This window comes from Dermacentor albipictus, chromosome 4 (assembly GCF_038994185.2).
Source record: "Dermacentor albipictus isolate Rhodes 1998 colony chromosome 4, USDA_Dalb.pri_finalv2, whole genome shotgun sequence".
Classification (NCBI taxonomy): domain Eukaryota; kingdom Metazoa; phylum Arthropoda; class Arachnida; order Ixodida; family Ixodidae; genus Dermacentor; species Dermacentor albipictus.
In genome coordinates this window covers 26,267,366-26,283,685 of record NC_091824.1, presented here as the reverse complement: position 1 = coordinate 26,283,685, position 16,320 = coordinate 26,267,366, and the positions used below count along the sequence as shown (strand labels likewise).

Sequence of the window (16,320 nt, the reverse complement as noted above, 5' to 3'; positions counted from 1 at the left end):
TCGCGCTAAAGTAGGGCATCAAATTGAGCCACAAAAACATACTCGAATACGGCATTTAAATATATAAGCACAGAAATATGCCGGTAGCTTCGAGGGCTATTGATGTTCGCAGTTTTATAGATGGGAGAAACTCTATCGATCTTTCAATTGTCTGGATATATGCCTTGGCTTCAAGAGGTAATAAGTATTTTATTCGTGCAAGAACGTTAAGGTTCTCGTTCTTAGCTCTTACGGAAATGCCATCATGCGCAGCAGGCTTGTAGCATGGCAGACTTGAAATAGTCATGGTTGCAGTGTGCTCCTCTATCTTGTTCAACGAAAACGTAGTAGGAATGACTGAAGACTTGACTTTACCTTGATTAGCTGTAAATGCGGTCAGCTAGCTTTGAACCTGTGCTATTAAACTACCCGTTTCGATACAGTTAGTAATACCAGTTCCGAGGCGATTAGTTATCGAACTAGCGCATCAATTACCAATTTTCATCCAATAATTTCTTAACATCGCCTTGTGCTTGTTGAAATAAACAAAGTGCTGTATTCTGTTTTTTCTTCTCTGGATTGGAGCAACTACAGGACCACGAGAGGAACAATAATTGAGCAGATAGCTCTTATTTTTCTGCTTTTTCTTTTTTTCATACAACCAATCAGTTTTGTTTACAACTTTAAGTATGGCATTAATAATTATTGGGAATAAAGGTACCTCATATTTGCTGTGCCTATATAAATTGTAATTGTAATTTTATTTGCACAAGGAAATGTCAGCGTGCACGGTGGCGCGCCAGGCTAGTCGGAAAGGCACAAAACCTTACGCGTGAGCGCCCACTAGCCAAGCACTATGTAGGCGAAGTCAGATGGTGATGAGAATGGGGGCAGAGTGAGATGAGTAAGAATGGGCAGAGATGAGGAGGATCGTGATGACGTCATGATGGGAGAAAGCAAGGAAGGGAGTGGAAAGCAAGGGAGGAATCGCGATGCGGTGAGATGGGTCCCACACTTATATGCAGCCTTGAGAGATACCGTGTGCAAAACGCCTCGAAAGTTCCTGGGACTGCATTCAGATATCATGCACGTTCAATTGTTTAGAAATATGGAAATTCGATGTGAGTGTTACCGGGAAATGCTTGATAAAATTCTTGTTCCTTAATTTTTTCCGCCATTTGGGGCAACTAATTCCGCGAGTAGCTGAACCGTCGTCTTTTGGAACCAACGTTTTGCGTACAACGTAATAAAACAAAAACAGGGGTTATTATTATTATTATTATTATTATTAATATTATTATTATTATTATTATCGTTAAATTTACATTTCGTAGTCCTAAATTTTAGTAGGTTCAAGCAATGTAGTCCTAAAATTGTACGATTACAACTAAATGCAGTACTTGCATGGCATTCGTATATTTGAAAATATCAGTAGTAAGGTAACCAACAATAGTGATAGCAGCGTAAGTGTTTGAACTTTGGTGAAAAGGCAGATTCTAATCATTCATAGACCAGTACACTCGAGTTCGGTGGCTCATATCAACAACTGTGCGCGAATGAAGTTTAGCAAAGAGAGATTCAACAGCACTGGCACCTACTTGCACGTCGGAGAAAACTCTCAAAGGCAAATTCACTTACTCAGTAAAGCCACACAACAACCACGCAATGCTAAAATTCCAGGATTGCTCAGAAGGCCGTGTCCAGGAATGTAAGTGCGCTCGCCCTTTCTAAAACAAGTTTCTGTTAGACCAGTCACATGACATGTAAAATTATGCTGTGCTACAAAAGAATGAAATATGACTTTATGGTAATGAAAACGTCGAATGCTTCAATAAAGTATCGAAATGGACTGAGTTTTGCGAAATTTACATTGAAGTTTAGTGGCGGGGAACGTGAAGTTATGTGCGGTAACCACCACCAAGTAATAGTTTCAGCCAATGTGTCGTCTTCAGGTCGTCCTCAGAAGTGATACACAATGCTCGAGGGTGTTCGGCTTTCGGTTTTAGGTTTTTGGCCAATGGCACTCAAACACACTTCCAGTGTTTCTTTCTTATCGCCCGGCGAGATTTTGCGAAAGAAATCGTCCTTGCACTCTGGACAAAGATAACTAGATTGAAAACAAAATACGGCCGTGGACAGCCCTTTTTTTTGGCATTCTTGATTATTTTGCAGCTAAGCTGCTAGCCTATAGTCAGTCGGGATCTTTCGTTTCGTGTTCACCCAAATAATGGAAACTAGAAAACGTACTTGTGTTTCACTTTTTGCTTAACAGAATTATGTTTTCTCGTATATTTCTATTACAGTGAAAAGCTATCACGTCTACAGCTTGTGTGGAAGTCGTACTTTACGAATTTCTGACGCGATTTACTTTTAAGCATTAATTTGGTTCAGTAAGGCACTTAGCTTAGCGGACGGCGTATGTATGCTGCAATCCGCACGCGTGCCTACGAGTGGACGTACGACGCTTGTTGTAATGGTGCTTGTGCAACGTCGCCTAACGCCAGCTGGGAGGGCGGTAATTGTCCAACACCCGCTCCACACCAGTTTCGCTGTACATCCATTCTCACAGGGTGGAACGGAGACAAATTTTTTGTATCGGACTGCTGTAGCACTTAATCTCCTGACCGTATTATATTGAACGTCATTTTGGTCGGCATACGATGCACTGCATTCATGTCTTCGGTTCGTAATTCCGTTCTCAAATAGGTTGCTACCTTTCGCATCATGTGAGTCAATGCATCATCTGCAGACACAGGAACATTCTTAATTTAGAGGTTGTTCGGATGTCTTTGCTGCTGGAGTTCAATTATTTGCTGCCGTATTTCTTTCATCTAACCCTATAACTGACGCACATCACCAATAATGCAGGTGTGTTGGTACTTCACCTCTTCACTTCATGGTGCACGTTAGGTTATCCGCCCTAAGTTGTTCTACTGTCCTGTTCATGGCATCAGTAGAACTTTTTAAGTTGCATATACCCCTCAGATGATATCAAGTTTAATGCTTGTCGGGATCACTTCCACCTTTGACGTGATTTCAGCCAAAGCTTTGGAGAGTTCGTCTACGCTACCCGGTAGTTTTTTAGCGAAAACCTGTCCAGGTGATTACAGCATGCTTTCACCCACAGTTAGTTTTCTCAAACGACGTAGAGCGATCCAGCAGCCTTAAACAGAGCTCGAGATAATTGTTAAAATGTCAATGTAGCTACCAAAATACAGGGGCGTAGGTTTAGTACATGGCTGATGCTAGCAGCTGCCTGGATTGTTTGAAGGGGTGATAGATCTGGTGATATGATCTGGTGTTGATAGATCTGGTGATATGTGGCAGACGTTTTTATATTTATGTGTTTGGGTGTGGTATGGCTATTTCTGTGATTACGTGCCGGTGTGGGCAAATTCTGTACTCGAATAGTGCGCCAGCGAAGAGCCTGTGTTTACAGTGGCTCTTTTGGGCGTGTCTGGTATATGTCACGGTTCGCGCGCGTACGAACGGCTGCCGCGAGGATGTGGCGTAATTTGGTGGATGGCGTGGTAATGCACAAGCATTGGGGCAGCAGTTACTCATCTCGAGGCACTTCATCGCAAAGAAAATTAAAAAACCTGTGCACGAAAGTTCTATCAAAATCGGCGTCATACGTTAGGATCAGGCACCTGTAGTTCTAGCGAAAATTGGGTCATTTTCCTTCTAATGAAACACTTCAGAAGTGTTTATGTACAGTTGTAATTTTTCCGTCTCAATGTAAGTCTGGATTAAGCTATCAAATAATTTCATAGCTTTCATTGGAGTCTGGTATATACGGTGGCACAAGGAGCCAATAAGAAATTGCCAGTACATCGCTACTCCTATTTTATATGTGCGAGCATAACGTAAATAGTATAATGTATAATTGAACTGTTGCTTACACAAACGCGTCATGACACACTATGAAAAAGCTGCTTTTTCAAAGCTCAGAAAACTAACGCTTGTTTAGTTTAAACTTCACTAAAGGATAATGGTAGGTCAAATGATCAATTTTATGCACGTACGTATTTGCCTGGCAGGGAGCTGTGTTTTTTACGTACAATTTGGTGCTCTAAATCAGCGACGTACATCCAAGTCGTTATTTTCTAATGGCGTAAAGATCTTAAAGGCATTCGTTGTGATTTCTAAAATTTGCTTGTCGTTCACAAACCCACATGTTTCGTCTTTGCAGGATCCGAAGCGAGAATGCAAACATTCGTGGTGCTACTGTCCGCTTCTGTTTCTGTACTGGTCGTCATGATGACCGTCACAGCCAGGCCATTCGGTGCCCCTAGATCTGCCTGCGGCACCATGGTTCCGAGACATGGCGCCGAGCACCATTCTGGGAGCAGCTGGTACCGACTGACTCAGAGCTGTCTGGACTTCAAGGAGGATAGCCTCATTGAAGGTGAGAATGACGTTGGTTCTTACATGTTGAGAGTACAATAGAGATTGTCCACAATTACTATGTGGAATAACTATGTGGAACTTGTGGTGTAGGTATATACGGTTCATTTGCAGGTCTAGCATTTCTTACATGTCCTTTGTTAATGTTGGCGGTTGTTATTATTACCAGAAATGTAAAATTATTGATACCTTTAGTAAGTACTGCAGAAACACTGTACGAAGATTGGAAGACTTGCCATTTTATTTATTTATTTCTTCAGTTATACGTACTGCAGCCTCAATGAGGCTATTGCAGGAGTGGGATGAACGACAAACATACTAACATTTATAAACAAGCATGCACGAATTGTTTCACTGTTATTGAATGGATGTTGCCCGGTGATGATTTCCAGACTTGTATTGTTGATGGAAAAAAACTGCATTTAAAGGAATCAATGAGGGCAAAAAAGGTTGAGACATTCAGAGCATCGTGATTCCTCGTACGAGAGGGTTTGAATAAAGTCAAGAAGTTATCTAGAGAAGACAGGCGAGGAGACTTCATTAACGTGTGAAGGAATTTTAGACATTCAAGTTTGCGACGCCCTGAAAGAGGAGTGAGACCAAGTAAGCGAAGGGAATTGGACGGCGAAAAATTTTTGTTATTTCTCCTACAAACAAGACACGCTGCCTTTTTTGCCCTGTTTCTAGTTTTTTGATGTCACAGTGTTTGTATGGGTTCCATACACCGCAGCCATATCCGAGGTTGAGCTGAATGTGGGTTTTAAATAAGCGAAGTTTAGTTTCTTCAGGAGCAAGACACAGCGTACGATGTGAGTATTCCAGTCTTTTAATGGCCTCGTTACAGGTGACATCAATGTGTTTCGATCATGACAAATCGTGTGTTGGTAGGATAGCTAAATATATGAATTCGAAGACCCTATTTAAAGTAATATAGTTGAAGGCATAGGCAAAGAAGGAAGGGCATGAGCGTCTTGTAAGGGGCATGGAGACAGTTTTCGAAAAGCTGATATTTATTTGCCATGCTTCGAACCAGTTACAGAAGTCAGCAAAATAATTGTTCAGGACAACATGATCAGCAGCAGATTTTTGTATGATAGAAAACGCAATCATCGGCAAAAGGCGTATTTTAAATGAGGTGTGTAGGCGGAGATCATTAATATAAAGCAGGAATAAAAGAGGACCCAGCACTGAGCCTTGGGAAACCCCTAATGAAGCAGGCATCAAGGGTGAGTTAGTAGAGTTGAAACACACATATTGCGAAAGCTGGGAAAGAAAGTCCGATATCCAGCCAGCCAAAGGTGTACTTTTTAGTATAGCCAACAGCTTGTGCATAATTTTATGGCGTGAGACAGGGTCGAGGGTCTTTGCAAAGTCTATAAAAACAGCATAAATCTGGTCACCTATGCCTAAAGAGCTGTTAATGTCATGAACGAATCCTGTCAGTTATGTTATAGTGCTAAGACGACCTCTAAAGCCCTGCTGGAAAGCACATCAATTTTTGTTAGTTTCCAGAAACTCCACAATATTTTTAAAGATAATGTGTTCGAGTGATTTAAATGAATGTGATGGTAAGGTTATTCGCCTATAGTTAGATAACATTTAAACGTTACGCTACTTAAGTAAGGGCGAAATTGAAGCAAGTTTCCACGAGGGTGAAACGGTGGCAGTTGAGAGAGATTTTCCAAAGATAGTCTTCAGATATATGCTGGAGCAAAGAGAGTATCGAACGAGAAAAACTGTCGGGATACCGTCGGGACCACACGATTTCTTGGTGTCTAAGTTTAAGTTAAGCACACCCTCCCTGGTCAAAAAATGCGTCTTAAAAAATTCCAAGCCTGTGCCGCCGTGGAGCATACCACCCGTGGTAACGGACATTGCGGCTTTCATGCAAAATAACCACGTTGAAAGTTTCTGGATAATGTTATTCGCTGAGAGGAACAGCTGCTAAATTCGTAGGCTGGCGGAGACGTTTGAATTAAAACTTATGTGATTGCGAATACATAATTAGAACATTGACACAAACCACGCTCCCAAGTATGTATTAGTATCTGTAAATACATAGGGGCAGATGCAGGCTTATAGATAGTAATCACAATTTCCTCAATATTCAGCGGCGAACTTGGCAAACGGTTGGCTCGTCACAATTAACTTAAATTTTCAGTAAAGCCGGAACAACACGTTCTCGCAAAACGTGACACTATTTCGCAAACAGGCTGTGACAGAAACACCAGGCAGACTAGAACCTGTACATGGCACACGGTGGCTGCAGGAATAACTGATTCGCAATGTGCCTTTGCTGTTGACTTCGGTTCTCCAAGCTGGTTAAGAACTTCCGCTATAGGCAAAAACAAGGCTATGTTCTGTCCTGCCTGACATGACATGGTTTTTTTTCTTTACGTAGTGTTTCGGTAAATAGGTCAAATATACAACATATACTTGAGTGCCAAAGACACCACGCAAAAGCTGTGCTTATTGACTTTCTCGGTAAAAAGAAACAGGACAGCGGAGGCATCAACTTTGAAATACACTCGTCGAATACAACATCACAAAAAAAAACACGAACGCTCCGTTGTGAATAAGGAAATATTATGGGTTCCGAAATGTCGAATAACTTTTCACGTGGGCAGCGTTTCTTTCTAGGGCCATGGACACATCGCTTCATCTTTATCCTTGTAAATTTTACTTTGTTACTGCCCAATATTCTAGTGAACCTAACAGCGATGGGTAAGGCGACGTTCAAAGGTTTCCTGGTCAAAGCCATCGTTGAAGGGGAAGAAGCGGGTGACTTCTTGTCAGGTGAAGACAGCCAACCCGTGCATGGTTGCCCAGGATTCGCAACACACGTGGACCCTCACCACAAGACGCACGTAGCTCTGCTATGGAATCCGCCAACAAGCCAGGGCACCGTCACATTCATGTGAGTATGCTAGTTCGTAGTAATTGGTAGTAATCATGACAGTAATTTCCCAGAGGGGTGTGACTATGAAGAATAATTGAAGTGATCATCTTAAAGCTGCTCCACTAAGCGTAAAATAAGCAGTGACAATAGATTTATTTAAGGCAAACATGGAACATATGCTTGTTTAGCTATAGATGGCATATTGGCCGTCCATATCTAATTCGTGTGCAAGAACGAAAGCGCTTAAACATTGAAGTGAATTCTTACATTTTCTCGCCATTCCTGCGTGCTCAACAGTATTACTCATTTTTGCGAAAGGAACGAGAACGACGTGCCAGAAAATCATGGCAGGAATGTTGCAAACAGCCTCTGTTGTCGAGACGCTGAGTTTTCGCATACCGTTGAAGCACACACACACACAAAAAAGGAAAACTGCTTGCGTTGTGATGGCCAATGTACCAGGGGAACTTGTACGGTTATTTTTTTATGTATATGACAGCAATTATTTTTGAAAGAATATCAACCAATGACTTCGTGGCATAGCTGTTCGATAGAACAAACACCTTCGTTATTCATCGCGCATTTTTTTTTTAAATGAGAACGTAATTGTTGCAAATTGCTTGCAGGGGGTAGCACAATTCAAGTAGAAAGTGCTTCGACTTGATATATGAGAATATATTCGAAATATTACCCATACGTCACTAAATATCATTAGGCACATTATCTACCTATTTTAATTGCTAATTGGAGACGGCAGTTCCCTGCAGCATATCAAGATAGAAGAAAGTACGAGGCTGGCAACAGTTTCCACGTGTCCGTAAGAAGGTTGGCTGAAGAAATTAATTTCTGATGCCGTTAAATCTGTTCTGCAAAGAAAAAAATTAGGTGGCATGGCACTGCCTTTCGTAAATTTTGGGAAATCCCAAATTTGACAGTGCTTATCTCGAAAGCAATGACAGCTTCAAAATTAGCTCAGAGAGACGTGTCTGAAACACTGAACGCATTGAATTCCTAAATTGGAATATACGCAAAAAAGGGGATCACTTTTGGTGTTAACTACTGAGATATTGTTAATTAGCCAATATGTAGGTCGCTTCTTTATGCAAATAAATGTCCGCCTCTTTGAGTAATTCAACTAGAGCCATCTACTGCACTAAGTTTTTTTGTGCAGATTCTGTAAGATTACAGTGAAAGGAATAAAGACAGGCTAGCACAACATGACTATGGAAAGCAAGGCGTTTAGCGGAACTAATGTCACTGAAGTTGCGCTCTAAAGAAATAAAAAATAAAGCTCAAAATCTAATTAAACATTTTTAATTAAACCAGCGCTTTTACAGGACGGGCCAATAGAGCAGAAACGAGGAGGAAGCGTGATTATTGAGAGAAATGAGAAATAAAATAAAAAAAAGATGTAAAAAAGGAACGAGACCTATTCTGTGAGTTGCGTATGTTAATAATGTCGTGCCCATTTTTGTGCTGAAGATTTATTTCGCAGATCAGCACAGAACACAGAGCTACTGTTACATTCTTGCTCACGTGGACTAGTAGTCGTTTTTAGATGAATCGATCCATTTGTCTCATCTGCAATAAAGTGACAGCTTTAGACATGAAAGAAAATAACGGATCCGTCATTAATTCTATCCGGAAGTCATTACTGTGCAACTACCGCTGCCCTGGAACCTGCAAATTGGTGCCCTTTTCAATAATAAAATAAATAATAAAAACCGACAATTTCGGGGCCGGCGTAGCACCGAATGAAAGAGCACCAGGGAAGGCTAAGGGAACGTGGCTGGTGGTCATGAGCTATAACGATGGGCTTAACGACCCGCCCATTACATCGACTTCCCGGCGTATTACGCCCCGACGCTCCACGACGTATTGGCTTGTTCGTTCCTCAACTTTATCGACAACACTAACGATCACTCTGAAGAAGCTTAAATGTGATGCTTTAAGGTCTCAGCAATCGCTGAACCGTAGTGTCCCTTTCTTTCGTAAATGAAAACTGAAAAACTTGTTCAACTTTCAGCGTTCCGTTCGGTTTATGGGGAGTAGGTACGGGGAAGAGGAGACTTTCCCGATTTCTTTAGAAGCAACATATTGGTACAGGAAGAATCGCGTTGGTACAGTGACAGTGTCGTGCAACGATGCAACTGCTTGCGAAGTTGATTTTTTCGCGTAGTGACTGTATTACGGTGCATACCTATAGGCAACTTAATAAGGAATAAATTGTGGTGTTTTAGGTGAGCAAAGCACGGTATGATTATACGGTGCCCCGCAATGGTGGCCCCGGCACAATTTTGACCCATCACGAAGACTTGCACTGTTCTGACCCATCTCGGGAACTTTAACATGAACCTAAATTTAGGCACACGAACGTTTTTGCATTTTGGGCGCATAGACATGTGGCCGCCGCAGCGGCGATCGAACCAGCAAGCTTGCGCACGCCGTAGCAGCTAAGCCACTGCGACAAGAATGCACGATTACCCGTGTTCTGAGAATGGTGCGGCGTTCAAGAAATGGGAGGTCCCAATTATTCTATAGACGTCTACTGCGTTGTGGGGCAGTTCGTAGAGTTTGCAGTGCAAATTATGAGGCACAAAGCAGAGCTAGTCGTTTACTAACAATGGCTGCCAAAATATTTGGAACCGCCAAATCAACCTTGAGGCATGGCAATTTTTTGTCTTATTCCTTTCATCTTTAATAAACACGTTGCATCCCCCCGCCAGGCCCCAAAGTGGCCACATTGTACGCAAGAACGTTCAAGTGTTCACATTGTGGCCATCATTTAAGGCAGTCTCTTTGGGTGCTGATATGCATATTCGAGCCAAAGTAATGAAAGGCATCTCGTCCCATGGCGAAAGCTATGAGAAGCACGCAGTATCGCTGTATCTTACCGTAGCTTATGCGGACCTAAGAAAACCGCAAATTTGAAAACCTCAATATAACACCTTATGAAACCGTGACTATGCCATCATGTGCGTGAGCAACCTCTCAGTCGAGTTTTAATGCATTCTGAGCAAACGCCATCTTGTTTGGACATCAATGTCACTTGCATAGCTGCTACTTTAATGCTGTAGTTGCGACGCAGTTTTTTTTTTTTGCCGGATTGGCCGAAATTCGAACGAGACTTCAAAATGGCCACTTTCCGTCTCAAGAAGCCTGCTGCACTGAGTAATGACACACAGTCATTGTTAGCATTTCTTTGTGGCATTATTCAAAGCCATAACATCTTGTGAAATAAAGTCCAAAGCGCAACAATACATCCCGTACAATCTCATCTTGCCCTGACTGCTACACCCACCTTTTTCTTGAAACACTTATCACTTATAAACACCTCGTGTTACCATTACAAAACATGTACCACCATGAAATAAGCTCGTCGAATACTTAATATCCAAAGCAGTAATCGCACGCTTGCTTACTTAAAACTAACTTTTCCCTTGCACCAGCTTCTCTTAAGACGCGCTCCTAGTTCACGTACGTACAACAAAAACTGGAATATGCATACGTGGTCGTTGATCTCGTTATAACGAACAACTAACTTGTAATGGTACCGAATCATTCGTCCCATTTCATCCTAACCATGACTGCACTGCCAGTGTAATCAACCAGCCAGCTCAGATTGCTGTTCCAAATACCACGTTGACGTACTAGCTGTATATGTATTAGGGAGAACAACAAAGGATACTTTCTATGTAATAACAACGAGCTGTCCTAATTTTTATAATTTCTTGTGAATTATGTCGGCCTTACGGTTCTAAACAATTGATTTCCTTCAGAAAGCAGGTTCACAGGCTAGCAGACAGGTTCTTTCCTTTAGGAATGGTCTTCTCGAACAGCACAACACCATTTACAATAAGTATCCTAATACACTGGAACATCACAATAAAATATTATATTGTGGTGCTAGGGAACATCAGACAGCTTCATGTTGGACGACTTCTAAGACAGCGAAGTCTAATTACGGGAGAAATTCAAATTCATGCAGATTCTACTTCTTCAACAAAAATTTTCCAGCAATGCTGAAAAGTAAGCTTAAACGGTTCTGGAACCCGGTCAGGAATAACCAGTCAACGATAATATAATGAATGAACGTACAAGGAGAAGTTTTCCAGGAAGAGCAGAACGCATTATTATTGATTGAATGTTTCGGGAAATCATGCATAGCTACCACCAACAATATTAATTTGCCTTTTTTCCGCTGCATAATTTTCCCTTGATGGACTCGATCTGTATGAGTGCTAATGGAAATCGGTCAATCATGAAAAAATTGAAAAATTCATTTCCACGTGGCAGTAATGGCATTAATGCTGGATTTCTGAAAAACACAATGGAGTACACTTACATAATTGTGGGGCGCATATTTTCGGAATCACTCCAGGTTGGCTCCCTTCCGGATGACTGGCTGATACGAAATAAATATTCCTGTTAATAAATCCGCCTCGGCATGATCAGTCCATCACATGAAAATTTATGGAGCATATTTTTTACTGACATCTGGTAACTTTTCGAGCAAGCAACCATTTCACACACGCATAATATGGTTTCCTTAAGTTCTTTTCATGTGGGACTCAGTTACTAGCATGCACTTACGATGTTAACATGGCTCTTGATTCTGGGTCAATAACTCACTGCATGCTTCTTGATTTTGCTGAAAGTTGTGATGAATTTACTCACTCTCTTCTGCTTTACAAATGAGGCCTTATAAACACTGATGCAAACGTACCTTGTTGAATTATAGTCTGCCTTGCTAACGGTGCTCAGTATGTGTCTGCTAGTAGCTTTGGCTCTCCAGCAATGCTTGTCAGCTCAGGTTCCCCACAGGGGTTAGTTCTTGGTGTCTTACTATTTCACATTTGCATTATTGATCTTCCTACTAATATTTCATCTAAAATATGTCTTTCCCCGATGATTGTGTCATTAACCTGAAAACAACATAACGTATCGACAGTGCACAACTCCAAAGTCATCTTGATAACACGTGTAACTGATGCCAAGCATGGAACATGAAAGTGAACCCGTCAAAATGTAAAATAATGCGAGTATCACGCCTTTCTTCACCGAATGCACACTGCATCATGGGTAACACGGTTCTTGATACTGTAACGTCATAGAAATATTTAGAAGTACATACAACCCCGCATTTAGCGTGGAAATTACATGCACATTCAGTCATCACAGAAGCTAACCGCAGTCTTGGTGACATCTGACGAAGCTTTTACTTTGCTCCGACAGAACTATAAGAACTACTCTACACCACTAACATCCGGGCTCAATTAGAATATGCCTCGTGAAACAAATCTTGTCAACTAAGTTGAAGCCGTTCAAGATCGCTGAGGTACGTAGATTTATTCATTGTAACAGTAATCGCACATCGAGTGTAATGTTCATAAAGTCTTCCTTTAATCTTCCATTAGTTATCAACCGCCAGAAGATATCACGCCTCAGGCCACAGTCCATAATTAGTTATAGTGACATCACGAACCACTACAAGACGGAGAGGTGCCGTTACAGCGATCCTCACAAATTGCTTAGCAGAGAACAGCAAGCTATCTACTGGCAAATACAGCCAGGATCCTTCCCGCACCCTTACCTTCAAAGCACGATGTACCCGGGAAGGTACGAGGAGGAATGTAATTTCTGCAAGACTCAGTTAGGCACGCTCCAACACGTCTTTGGAGTATCTGATTTCGTCAAGGCAATCCCCCCACCTAATACCTGCCCCTCTATCCTACCCCATCCCTCATCGACCCTTACCGAGCGATGGGAGACCTTGCTAACCAGGCTCGCCCTGGAAGACCAGCTCGTCCTGATCTCCAAGGGCCAGGAGGCTAGAGAAGCATATGGGTCCCGTGAAGAGCGAGCCACTTCCATCGACGGCGTCTAAGAAGATGTCGAGCTCGGCTCAATAAAGTTGTTTCTTTCTCTTTCTCTCTCTCTCTCTCTCTCTCTCTGTTTCATTAAATACACTACCACAATCAAACTCTTTCCACTCTCCTTATCGCTGCTCTTACATTCATGTCATATCGCCTCGATCATGCACATAAAGTGTTTGTTCGTCACTGTAAAACTATTATTTGTACGAACTCATTTCATCCTAAAACTTGTACAGAATGCAATCAGCTGCCTCATAATAATGTAATTATCATGGATCAATGCCACTTTAAACAGGTCATAACTAACCTCTTTGCAACTCAATCAGATATATAATTTACGCACGTACTATAGTTATTTATTTTGCGCTATACTAGTGTTATAACAACCTCCATTACGGTTCTGCTGTGCACTATTTGCATGAGCATTGCCAATTTAAACGCGTCCCAACCAACCTCATTGCTCCTGAATTAGCTCAACGCTTGTGTTGCGCAATTTTTTTATTGTGTTAATAAAACCTTAATTCCTGCTGTAGTTTGATTTATTTGTTTTATTTGTGCCATCTTAGAGAGAGAGCAAATGATAAAGGAAAGGTAGGGAGGTTAACCAGGACTGAGCGCGGTTGGCTACCCTACACAGGGGAAAGTGAAAAGGGGACGGAAAGATTAAATGGACAAGAGAAAATCTACTTAGGATATCGTTCGGTCACTCAGGCCGGATCGCCATTTTAGGCATGCAATAGTTGGTATTGCACCTGATGAAATAGCTAACATGACGTTTGTATTATATTTCTTTTACTATTTGTGTTATGTTTGCATTATTACTATCTCAATTGCTGTTGTGCTATGACTTCTCTGTATTGTTAGTGTTAATGTAATATGTATGCATTCATATTTTCTGGATAACGCTGTGTGGTTGACATGCCCGGCTGCCTCAGCGATGCCGATAGCCCCTGAGGGTAAAAATAAAGGAAGAAATATATATGTAAGTTAAAGCTTAGACTCCCATCTGCCGGCAGTCACAAGAAATTGTCTGTTTGGCAAGTCGCCTGTTCAACAAATAGTACGACCACAGCAATGCCTTGAATTATTTTGCATACCTTGTTTATTCTTGAATTGACCATCAGCATGACGTAGGCGTTCCCCTCTCTGAAACGGTGACATATCTTAACTCATAGGTTATAAAAAACTCGCCGACGTTGAAATATTCCACCTGCTTCTTTGCTCGACACCACAGACATTTTTCGCGCCACGCCTACCAATGCTCCAATGTTATCTAACAGATATTTCACATTGAATTTTGACACGCGTTTATTTTCGTAGTTTGTTCCACGTGTTATTTGTGACTTATTACTGCGATTTTTTGATGCGGTATGCTGTACTAGAGCACATTTTTCTTGCTATTGTTGTCATCACTTTTGTTCTGTGGCGAGTTTACAACGCGTTGTTATTCTTGACGCTATGTTGGCCCCTACACCCTATAATGGTTTCTGTGAGCTCTGGAAATACAAAAATGAGCAAATAAGTAAATATAATAAACAAATAAATAAATATCACCTTGACGCTATTACAACTTGCGGCGCCAATTATACTTTTTTCTTTTGTTTTTATTTGTAGAGCTACCATTGTGAAGGACTACACGACCTTTTACAAGAACATCGGCAACCCCGTGGATTGACAAGGCAATTTGTGGAAAAAACGCCTTTCGAAGAAAATAGACCGTCATCATCTAGACTGTCTCAAGAAAGCACACTGCATAAAGAGTGAATTGCTTATCTATAAGAAATACTTTGTCCTGCAAAGTTGTTTTAGGTGTTTTGGAAGAACTAACCATGTCATTGTAAAATAAAATAAAATATCTTAATAAATTGATGCATTTCAAGTGCCACAACCAAAATCTGGATTCTGGATTAATTTTGAGCAGCTGGAGTTCTGCATCCTACACCAAGTGTGCACTACATGGCGTTATTGCATTCCAACAGTGTCATAAGTCGGCTGCCCTTGTCGCTATCAAACTTATAGCCACGACCTCAGGGGCGCAATGTTATAGCCACAGGGCTAACACGGCGAGTCCTTCTTAATATAAGGGGCGCGTACTTAGCAAGTTGGTTTAACTTGCTGTCTGTTTCTGTTACTACATTATACTGATATTCAGAAACATGACATACGTGAGGAAAACAAAGTTGTTTAGGAAGCTCAAAGCAGGAGCAGCAGGCGCTTGAATCTGCGCCAGTACGGCCAGTACAAGCAATACTTACATGCACCTAAGAATACATAGCGGCGATTGAGAGAGAGGCACAGAAAACATTTATTCCTTATGAAGTAGGGAAACCTCTTCGTAGAAGGGAGCCCTTACTTCACGGCCACATAGGCTCGCGCCACTCCACGTGCCCACCGGATCAGCCGTCATTGCTCTTGCAGATCTAAGCTGGTCAGTGCAATCACCCAGAAGGAAAGAGAGGGTGTGGGAATAGGTGAGTAACCTGGAGGCTCTGGGCACTTTCAGGTGCAATGATATACTGTGGGCTCTGCTCCACGGTAGGGACAGTATGATAGATATTGTGTCGAGTTGAAGAGATGAAGATGAAAGAGACAGGGAAATGAACTAGTTTGAAGCTGTCGCCACGTGACGGCGTCTTCCCCATTACGGGAATTATGTGGTGGTGGTAAGTGTCGCCTTCTTTCTTTGGAATGTTGCAGGATAACGCTGTGAGGTGTAATGATGTAGGCTTGCGTTATGTGTAGGATATTACCCTCTCTTGTGTGAAAGTGCAGCAGGCTGGCTGTGAAGCAGTGACCATTGTGATGGGTCCATTCGGTGCCGGTATGGTTGGAGCGTGTGCGATGGCTAACGCGATAGCAACCTTTTCCGCCGTGCCATTGTCGACAGTGTAGAACATGGTGTCAGGATTGGGGGCTCAATCCCTTCGTCCGTGGTCCTTTGCCAAGATTGGAGTACGGCATGAATTCGAAGGTAGCTGGCCCATGCCGTCGTCCAACTTATTTACGCTGAGATCGTTGATGAAGTGAAGAACTGCTTCTCATCGAGAACGAGGAAAAAGGGGTTTATTTACAGAAAATTAACTCAGTCTAACATGACTGTTTGAGAAAAATAGTATTAGTCCAACAGGACTGCATGAGAGAAGTGAACCAGTCTAACAT

General features: G+C 41.9%; 1 protein-coding gene across 1 annotated transcript in view; it reads left to right on the top strand.

Moving 5' to 3' along the window:
* Window positions 1-15,055, top strand: part of LOC135905293 (putative defense protein 1) — a 52,507-nt gene extending 37,452 nt beyond the window's left edge. The window contains exons 4-6 of the mRNA XM_070538033.1: window positions 4,172-4,387; window positions 7,093-7,303; window positions 14,776-15,055. Of these exons, the coding sequence (XP_070394134.1) occupies window positions 4,172-4,387; window positions 7,093-7,303; window positions 14,776-14,836 (488 nt within the window). The 3' untranslated portion in view covers window positions 14,837-15,055. The remainder of the gene's footprint in view (window positions 1-4,171; window positions 4,388-7,092; window positions 7,304-14,775) is intronic.
* Window positions 15,056-16,320: the final 1,265 nt, after the last annotated feature.